The 10802-nt window shown below is 32.3% G+C and overlaps 1 protein-coding gene across 1 annotated transcript; it reads left to right on the top strand.

Moving 5' to 3' along the window:
• The first annotated feature begins 2650 nt into the window (after nt 1–2650).
• LOC117111159 (tripartite motif-containing protein 3-like) lies at nt 2651–8929 on the top strand. The gene is made up of 2 exons (XM_033254035.1): nt 2651–2692; nt 5857–8929. Exon 2 carries the CDS (start codon nt 5871–5873, stop codon nt 8022–8024), a length of 2154 nt encoding a protein of 717 aa, XP_033109926.1. The 5' UTR covers nt 2651–2692; nt 5857–5870; the 3' UTR covers nt 8025–8929.
• The last annotated feature ends 1873 nt before the right edge of the window (nt 8930–10802 follow it).

The following is a 10802-nucleotide window of genomic DNA, read 5'->3' as shown; positions in this document are numbered from 1 at the left end:
ATTTCAAGGCAGCGGGCATTATAAAAATAACCAAAAAACTTTCATTTAAAAAAAAAAATTTTTGTGGTGGCAGGTGCACCAATCGGACAAAAATCTAATTTTATTTTACTCAAAACCATTAATATTGGTGTGCAGTGGGTTTGCAAAACAGGGTATAAAAAAAGGCATTAATAATAGTCACAAAACCAACATTTGAATTTCACTTACTTTTATCCAGATTTTTAAGTTGCCTTAAAACGTGATTTTATTTATTTTTTTCTTCCTACTTTTTTTTTTTCAAATCAAATAAATTATATTTATTTTGCATTTACATGTCATATTATTTTAAAATGATAAAGTACATTACAAATACAAAGTAAGATATACCTATCTGAATTCCCATTAATGATAATACATAATAAGCTATTGTTATTATTATTATTGATATTATTATTATTATTATTGTTAATAATTAATAATCATGAAATTAATTGTAACTAATCTTAGAAATCTACAGTTTTTTTACACTATGGGGAACAGAAGCAATTATTATTATTATTTCCCGGAAAAACTGCCTGAAGGTTGCAGGGCTGAAGGCAATTTTTGAAAAATAGATTATATATTTTAAATACTTTAGGTCTAGCAATTTTCTTTCAACTTATTATGGTTTGTGCCAATGTTTAATCCAATATTAAAAGTCAGGTATGCATCCAAACACAGCGTACAGAGCATTAAATTCCAGGGCTATGACAAATATCATTATACTGCCACCTATGTTTGTACTGCACTTTGACATAGTGAGGTCAAATGTCAACAAAGATTATAATAATGATGGTGGTGTCCATTGGTTAGCCTTCCTTGAAATTTGAATATATTATAATTAAATGGGTAAAGACAATATCACACAGACGCAGATGAAGGAAAGAAATAGAAGTGTACAGATATACACAGAATTTTTAGTGACTTCAAAAAGATCATAATTCTGTAAGTATAATCTTTTCTTTCTTTTCAGGCTGTCCCTTCACAAGATTTGTTTTCCTCATCTTCTCAGGTCCTACCTTCTTCCTTTTACCTGACCAGTTGCCTGATTTATTTCTTATATTTACTTTATATATATAATATATGTATATTTATATATTTAAACAAAAATCGCTGTAATTGTTTTCTGGTTCAAGGAAGTTAATAAATGTTGATTTGAATCATCTATTACGGTAATATAATGAATTTGTAGAGTAGAATAGAGCACATATAGTGTAAAAGGATGTTCGGGATGAGTTAACCAGCACTGCTACAGTGGATCAGTTCACTTTGACTCTGGTCTCCATCCATACTTTTTGTGTTGGACCTAATAAATAATGAAATTAAAAGGAATGTGTTGTCTCATTCAATGCTTTATTTAAAAAATAAAATGCATCCTAGGCATGTTGGGACAGTAAGACATGAAATTTCTTTTCACAAGACAAACATACACTGAACTACGTACAGGAAGTCCCATCATTTGTAGCAAACCTATAGCCAAATTCTTTTTTTGGGGGTGGGGGAGTGGTAAATTGAAAACTCCCTTCTCCATCTATGGATTCATTTTGTGCTCCCAAATTTTTGCATCAATCTGATTGTATTATAGAAAAAATATAAAAATAATTTTAAACTCTAATTAACTTTAATTTTTTTAATGGTAAATAGCCCTTGGCAGGCCATACCTTTATTATGAGAATTGTTTTGAAGGTCAAGATACTGCTGTTCCCAACTTCACAGTGCCCATTGATGAGTAAGCCTATGAGTTTACGTATTTCGATAATGAAACATTTTGGGGAGGGGGGCCTTTTTTTGCTTTGCATGCAATACTTGAGGTGGGGGGGGGAGAAGGGTTTGTAGAAGATATTAACACATATACAATACACAAAATGACTTAATCTACTTTTCAAAAACATTGGAACCAGTATTTTTTGGCATATATTCTGGCCACCAGTCACTAATACAATTTCTTTCTACTAGAGTGTCAGAACGAGGAACATGCGCATGTCGTTTTGTGGGAACTTAGCAACAGTAAGTAAGAGGTGGGGCTTAGCGTGGTTTATGGTCTATTTTAATGGTCAAATATTGCCAAAAAAAGTCAATCAAGGCTTAATAGGTCACTGATCATAGCATCAGTTAATTATCCTTTTAATGATTTAACGAGTTGTGCGAGGTATCGGCTGAGATTTGTGGAGTACAATTCAAAAAACAACTATAGGTCTAATAATGAATTATTGTGATGTTAAATAGACAATGTTAGCTATCAAGGAGCGATGTTGTTTTTCATTGAGACCTTCGTCCCTTTAAGGCTAGGCCTATACCATCCTAGCTAGTCTAGATCTAGAGTAGGATAAGGCTAGCGCTACATGCGGACGTTGGTACGTGTAGGTTAGTCTACAAACGTCGCCTAAAGTAATTGATTTTACCCGGCAGAACTAAAGAAGGAAACTCCGCTTTTCAGTCATCTTAGGCCCTTGTTTTTTGATAAACAATGACCTTTCAGAGGTCAAATTGCTGTCAAGAATATGAATGGCTGCTTCGCAAAAATAAGGAAGAAAAAGGGGTGGAGATTTTGAGTGAATGGAAATAAGGGCATGACGATTAAATGAGTTTTGAACTTTACAACAATTCAAGGTCTCATATCTCATTTTATAGTCACGGTTCACTGCACCTCTGGTTATAAAGCAAGTATTTTAAGGTAAATATCTTAATTAAATTTATGTTGTATATTCAGTACAATGGCTGCTACATTTTAAAAAACATTACTGTATTTCTTGCAACTGCCTTTTTAAATGCTCCCCTTTTCACATTTCTATATAATTTTGCTGAGAGGGCAAAGAGGCAGACTATAGGCTGACTATAGGCTGCACAAGCAAAATTATTAATTATACCATAATAATTTGTGTATCTGCAGGTATGATTTTGTCAGATTGAAAATCTATTATGAAATTCTTTGATGTGTGGCCTTTATTTTAAATGACATTAATTAACATTCATAGGTGTATCATGTAGGCGGTAAAATTAGGCCATGTAAAATAACAAAATTGGTTAGCATCCTTATGTTATCAATTTTTGTAGTAGGGAGGAAGGTTTTTTCTTTTTTTTCTCGTGTCGAACATGAAAAAATTGAGTGTCGCAAGGAAAAACAACAAAAAAAAGAAGAAAACATGAGACCAAAATTGCATACAAGAAATTATATAGTTCATTTATAGCAGAAACTTTACCAATGAATAAAACAGGCATCATGGATGCCATGTGGCTACAGTAGAGAACAAAAGTAGAGCATTAACTGCAAGTGGTCTGGCTAGCATGCAGAAAGGTGGTAAACAAACCTACAGTATATTAAATGGAGTTCGTGAGTGTATTGTAAAAAAAAAAAAAAATTGGATTGGTGGCCTTTTTGATGGTAGGGAGGGGATGCTAACCAATTATTTTATTTTACATGGCCTTAATATTACATGACATAATTAATTGTACATGACATTATTTTATCAGCCACAAAAAAAAAATTTAGGAGTGTATTTTATGATTTGGTGGTCCCCTCCCTACCTCTACAAAAACAAGTATTTTTAAAATTTAGTGTTGAAAATACAGTTCATAGAAAAAAAACAAAACTTGCAGCTAATAATGTGAAGGGCAAGACATATGTAAACAGCATTTGATACGGTTCATTGAAAAAAAAAAAAAAAAACAACTTGTGGCTAATAATGACTTATTATAATCCATAGGAGATAAATGTGATCGGCACTACCATGCAAAGCCAGCCATTTGCAGGAAAAATTCAAAATTTACTGTTCAGTTTTTTTAAACTCTGCATGAATTCTTCTTTAATACAGTGTTTATTTGACAGAAATTGGTTGAATATTACCAATCTTATGAATATTTAATTAATTGAATAGAATTTAAACTACTTGGTGTTTATATTAACAATAAGTTATCATGTCACTCTCATTTGAATTATGTTAGTTAGTAATAAGGCAAGCAGACTTCTTGGTTTTGTTTCAAGATGTAGTAAGGCAATGTCTTGGATGGCTATGCTCAATCTTTTTAAAACTTACCGGTTATGACGTAATGTTGCTGCATGTGGGCACCTACTGAAATTTCAAAAATTTATAGACTAGAAAGGGTACAAAAAAAAGGCAACTAGAATAATTATGTACAGAAAGGAAGGAAATTGGGACACGTCACATTTATATAGATTAAGGATTTTGAATATTTTAAGCATGGAGGATATTTTTAAAGTATATCGACTAACGCTAGGTTTTAAAATAATGCATGGCCAATGTCCATTGTCGTTTAATAATCTTGTGAGATCAAGTGAAAGGTGTGAAGGGTGATTAATACATTGGAAAGCCAAGACTAATACATTTTTAAATTCATCTTTTGTTATTTTTCCTAGATTATGGGAACAACTTCCTAATAAAATTAAACAATGTACATCCATTTCGGACTCACAAAACACTTGATCTCAAAATATTAATAATAATAACTATTAATTATCTCTGTTTTTCATTTTGTTATATTTAAATCAATTAATTTTGAATTTACTTTTTGTATATATTTATATTGTATTGTCATTGTATTTGTTTTTGATGATGGAGTAAGAGCAGTTTACTGTTTGGGCTTATGCCTATTACTTACTCCTGGCAAGAATATTGTATGTATACTTTTTACTTTGCCGAATAAATATTATTATTATTATTATTATTATTATTATAAGATTCCAAAATCAATAGTTTAAACATTTGTATATTTTAAAATAATTTCAATGTACAGTTTAATTATATTAAGTGATTGATATTTTGCATATATTCTTTTATAAAATGTAAAAACCTGCTTGTGGAAAATTATAAAATGTGACAAGCGGAGGGGGTTTGCCTGCGCCAACCACATTATATTGAAAGTCCATTGAAAAAAAAAACTGATAATACAAACAATTGTATCAAAATTTCTACAAACATCTGCCATGTAATATTTAGGCTACAATCTTTGTATGGATGCGACAAAATTTTCCCCAGTAAAAGTCACCTGAGAAAAACAGGTGGCAATAAAAAACAATAAGTAGAAATTGCCTCTTACCTCCACCCCTCTCCCATGTAAAAATGGCCTTGTTGACAGAAAGGTAAAAGCAGGGGTTTAGCCAGAAAAACATAATAGGCCGTCCAAAATGGAAACCAGTGGCATGGCACTGAGCCGATGGGTGGGTCACGCTCATCTTTGAGAATCCCCACAGAATATTGGTATGAAAACAACGTACATTCAATCAATAAATGTTGTTTTTATCAAACGTAAATACCATTTAGCTTTAGTTTAATGTAACATTCGATAGATTTGTAGAATATAAAGAATTTGCTAAAGGAAGGCCAGGCCCAATTAGGATAGGCCAAGCTGATTAGGCCAAGCTGTCTATGCCATCACGGTAAAAGTGGCCATCCTAAATAATTGTAGGCCATCTAAAGGACAGCCGGATGGCTCGCTGGCTAAGTAAGGCTGGCCAGCAGTAAAGTAGTCTTTAATGCTGGGATCTTTCTATTAACATTATTTTTACCACTCAAATATATTTTATGGACTGTTTCATTTAACAAACCAGGCATAATCAGTGTAAACTTAATTACTACAAGCTTTTTCAGTTCTACAGCTATAAAAACAAACCAGATCAAATTTCAATGAATTTTAAATATTAATTTTTAAAAAAGAATTTATTTTCACATCCAGCACTCACTACGGTCCCCCACCATCCAAAACGAAGCTACCACCACCAGCACTCTAGCCCATCATCATTAAATAAATATATAATGTTGTACATCATAATTTACACTGTATAATACTATCTCACACAAATAACTATTTTTTAATTCACAGGATTTTATTTCAAGATGGCTACCAGTGAGCTGAATCAGTTTCTAGAAAATGTTGATGAGAAGGTCCTAGAATGTACCATATGTTTTAAGAGACTTCAAAATCCTAAATCACTCAACTGCCTCCATAGTTTCTGTTTGGCATGTTTGGAAGACTGGGTTAAGACTAAGGGAGAGCTGATTTGCCCAACTTGCTCGAAATCATATCCTATTCCAGATGGCGGTCTTCAGAAGCTTTTACCAAATACCTTTCTAAATAACTTATTAGAAACTATTGAAGGATTTTCAAAAAAAGATCAGATAATATGTGCTTGTCAAAAAGGAGAAACAACATATTACTGCCAGGATTGCAAACAGTACTTGTGCTCTACTTGTATTAAAAATCATAATGATTTTCAACTCTTTGCAAATCACAAGCTACATTTAGTGCAGGAATTGCGATCAATGAGCACAATACAAAAAGCTTCACTACATCCGCCGCAGTGTTTGCTTCACAGCAAACCTTTGGAATTTTACTGTGTAAATTGTACAACTCCAGTCTGTGTTAATTGTACAATTATGAACCACAAGGAATGGGAAGGAAAACACAAACCGATCTGCATTTCAGAAGCATTTCAAACATTTAAAAACACTTCAGCAAAATTAGAAAAAGCTGTCAGTGACTGCAAAAACAAATTAGAAGATGGCCTCAAAGCAGTAACTCAGATTGCTAAAAAATTAGGACAAAATAAAGCTACAACTTTGAGAAATATTGACAATCATGTACAACTGATGATAAAGAAAATCAAAGAAAATGGAGACAAAATTAAAAATGAAGTAGAGATGATATACAGAAAGAAAAAGAAGGTAAATGATGTACAAATGGATGAATTGAAAGCAACAATAAATGATATAAATACAAAACTGACTTTTCTCAATCAATTACTGAAGAGTGATGAAGCAACAGCAATGCAATCAAGTGAAAGAGTAATTACAGCACTAAAGGACAGAATCAATGAATTGCCAAAAACAAAGCCAAATGATAATGGACAAATTAAATTTGTTATCAATGAGAATCAGCTCGATTCATTGCAACAATGCGATATTGGGTACGTATCACAGGGAGCACCAGACCACCTAACACTGATGGGAGTGAAATATGCAACCCAAGGTCAGCCAATTGTTGTCAAAATAATAAAAACAGACAAATGTGAAATAAATGCAAATCAACTGAAGGCAACTTGGACACAGCCTACAGGAGAAACCAACATCACTCAAGTTCAGAAAGATGACAATGGAGATTATTTTGTGACAGGAAAATGCACCAGTACAGGTATTTGTAAATTAGATGTGAGCGCCAGCAGAGAACCAATCAAGCATTCACCAATGATAGTGAAAGTAGAGAAGGAAGGATTAGTAAATACTATTGATACAAACAAACAAAATGTTACAGATGTAGTTAAGTGTGAAGATGATTGCTTGCTGGTTTCATGTCTTACAAATGAAATATTCAAGTACAAGCAATCAGGAGAATATATTGGTAAGGTTATGCTACCGCAGGGTGTAGAGGTTTTCAAAATGTTCAAAATGAAGAGTGGTAACATAGCATTCAGTGACCATAAGAAATGCATCAAAGTATGCAATATGAATGGTCAGGTGGTCAAATCAATTGGTCAGGGAGTATTGGAAGAACCAGTTGATATATATGTAGATGAAACATCAAATATTGTGTATGTAGCAGACTGGGGTAATAATTGTGTGTTTATGATTGACAATTGTAGTAGTCAGATGATAAGGAGGATATGGTCACTAGGCAACGAAGACAGTCTAATGAGTGGAGTTTTTGATGTTACTCTTACTAGTGAAGGACACCTTCTAGTATTGGAATATACAAACAGCAGATTACAATTATTTGATAATGAGGGAAGGTTCATTAAAGTCCTTGTTAAAGCAGGTGATGAGAATGGTAAGGTGAGGAATCCATATGGAGTAGTAGTTGATGAGGATGACAACATCATTATAGCAAGTAAACACAAACTACAGCTTTTTAGTAGTGAAGGAAATTTCATTAAAAGGATTGATAAACCAGAAGATGGAATCAACGATCCATGGGGATTATCCATCATTTCATATCATCCAAGAAGAATAGCAGTAGCAAATGATGACAATACAGTAAAAATATTCAATTACTAATTATTGAAAGTTCACTTTTAAATGTATAGATATACAGTGTATAAATACCATTACACATAAAGTTAAAAACCATTCAATTTTGATAGTGATTGTTTATGTTGCATTTTCCTCTATCTCAATCACACATCCTATTAAATGAGTAACATCATTAAGTCAAACTCATCGCGTCCTCAATGATATTTATGACTTAAACAGAGTTAAAAACATGCAAGCTGCCTTTTTAATTTCATATATTTATAACAATTCAATAACAACCAATTGCATTATTTGAATATGTTGAATTAAAAGAAACTCACAGGAATAAATTCTGTCAAATCTCACATTTTTGTAATTTATGTCTCCACAGTTTAAATGTATTAATAGTGTGGTTATATAAAATATATATTTATCTCAGAAAATATTATTTTGAATTATGTTTACTCAATTTTATTGTGTAGCCTACTGTAATGTTCATGAAAAATGAATGTAAAAAAACATTCATGCTGATGGTAACAATACCGTAGAAATCATATTTTGAAATAACATTTGAGATCACCTTGTAACAGTAGTAGTAAGTCATTATATTGGACACAATGACTAGATTTATTACAAATAAGAATTAGTTAAATTATGTTGATAAAATTTTTACATATCAACTACAAGACGGTATTTTACACTGATTCTAAATTCAACTTGATGATGATCATTGTTCTCTAATCATTCTTTTAATGTGGCTAAGATAAAAAAGGATTTTGATTTTTATAAAACTTTCAAGAAAGTTTAACAATTTTTTCGAGTAAGATTGAAACACCACTCCAAAATCACCCATAATAAATAATTAAAGTGTATAGTTTTTTAAATACTTCTTTGATTATAAATATAGTGAATCACACATTATAATATCTTACAGTTTATAGATTTTAGAAAAAGTATGGATTAAGTAATATGAAATATGATGTAGCAATACATTAGTTTTCTATAATAATTAAAAATATAATTAATTCATTAATAATAAAGAATGAAACAGGCTGTGTAATACATCTCTTGAATGAAATGCTTTTGTAAAAGATGACTTTGTATATTTTCATTTCTTTTACATCCAATCAAAAATATAACAGCTCCAAATCATGTCTCCACAATTTTCCTTGTTATTTGTATCTCTAGCTTCTCTCCATGGCACTACACATGGTCAGGCTCCCCCATCATGTCTCCACAATGTTGCTTGTTACTTGTATCTCAGCCATTCTCTCCTGAAAAAACCTGAGTGTCACTGACTGACCCTTAAGTTGGTAGACATAAAAAAATGTAAGAATAGCAAACTCGTATGTGATCTATTAATTTCTACAATTTTACCTTAAATTTTATATTATATATTATAAACAAAATCAGGAAATAATATAATTCCGTACCCCAATGAGCGACCCTTGTTATACTTTTGTTTCCAAGTCAGTAGAATATGAAAGTTCATCAAAATCAGGGTAGGCACTCATTTTCTTATTGCTGAGGGGGAAGCAAAGGTTAAGTAGGGGGCTCGATAATTACGACAGGGGGTGTATAAATAGTACTCTATTAGGTGGTATATTGACTTCTTAACCAAAATGCTTTTGCTCAGCAAATTCTTAATTGAGGTACCTGTAGGAGGGGAGTGCAAGTTATTTTTTAGAGGGGACACATGCCCCAAGCCATCAGTAGATACAGCACTGCCACCATGACCAATCACGACTGTGCCTCCCTCAGTCTTCTCATAACTATAGCCCTCTACAGTTTGCCTCCCAATGGTTCCATATTTTTATTTTTAGAATTACTTACCATAACAGATGCATTCAGATTTCCATGTTGAAACCTGAAACCCAAATGACTGCTTTGTACGATTCAAAATAATTTCTGCTGCTTTTCTTTCTGAAGAACGGTTACAATCTTATCACTATGACAACCAATACCACTGTGTTGTTAGTCTCACATTCAACAACCTACAATGAAGCAACAGAATATTAAGCCCTATACCTAGAAATTGCAAATTGCAAGTGAAGTGCTGCGAAGTACAACTGCATATAAATGTTCTTTGAACAAAATTATTTATGTGAGTCAAGTGAAAATAATGAAATAATGAATAATAAAAACATAACAAATAATATGAGACACGACCCATTATCTATATTAGAACACTGACGAGCTGACGTAGAAACATAGTAAAAACAAGCGTTGGTACCGTGTATGCCAGTCTACAACAAGCGTCGTCTAAATGTAATAATTAGCACGCTGAAATAGGCTAGAAAATAAGTTTAACTGGGTTCGTAAATAATATTGGCCTCAAAATATTGTGGCTGAGACATGGGCCGATTAAACGTAGAAATAGGAAACCTAAAATATAGTAAAAACGCTGAATAGTAATACTCAAGCGTCGCCACATGTGGACGTTGGTACATGTAGGTTAGTCTACAAACGTCGCATGAAGTAATTGATTTTACCCGGCAGAACGAAAGAAGGAAACTCCGCTTTTCAGTCGTCTTAGGCCCTTGTTTTTTGACAAACAATGACCTTTCAGAGGTCAAATTGCTGTCAAGAATATGAATTGGCTGCTTCCCAGCAAAAAATATAATTAGTTTATCACCCTATCTGGGCAGCAAAAGTGATGAGGGAGGAAGGCTTTTTTTAAATTTTTTATTCTGCTAAAGCCAAATATTACCCTTAGGTTGTTTGCTGGTGCATTGATATTCAAAGTAAAACACGAGTTAGATAATGCAAACAATATCTACTAACTATTTAATAAAATAAATAAAATAAAAAAAATAAAAAAAT

This window comes from Anneissia japonica, unplaced genomic scaffold (assembly GCF_011630105.1).
Source record: "Anneissia japonica isolate Jap-2015-1 unplaced genomic scaffold, ASM1163010v1 scaffold1511_len2985839_cov193, whole genome shotgun sequence".
Lineage (NCBI taxonomy): Eukaryota > Metazoa > Echinodermata > Crinoidea > Comatulida > Comatulidae > Anneissia > Anneissia japonica.
This window is presented reverse-complemented; position numbering and strand designations above follow the sequence as displayed.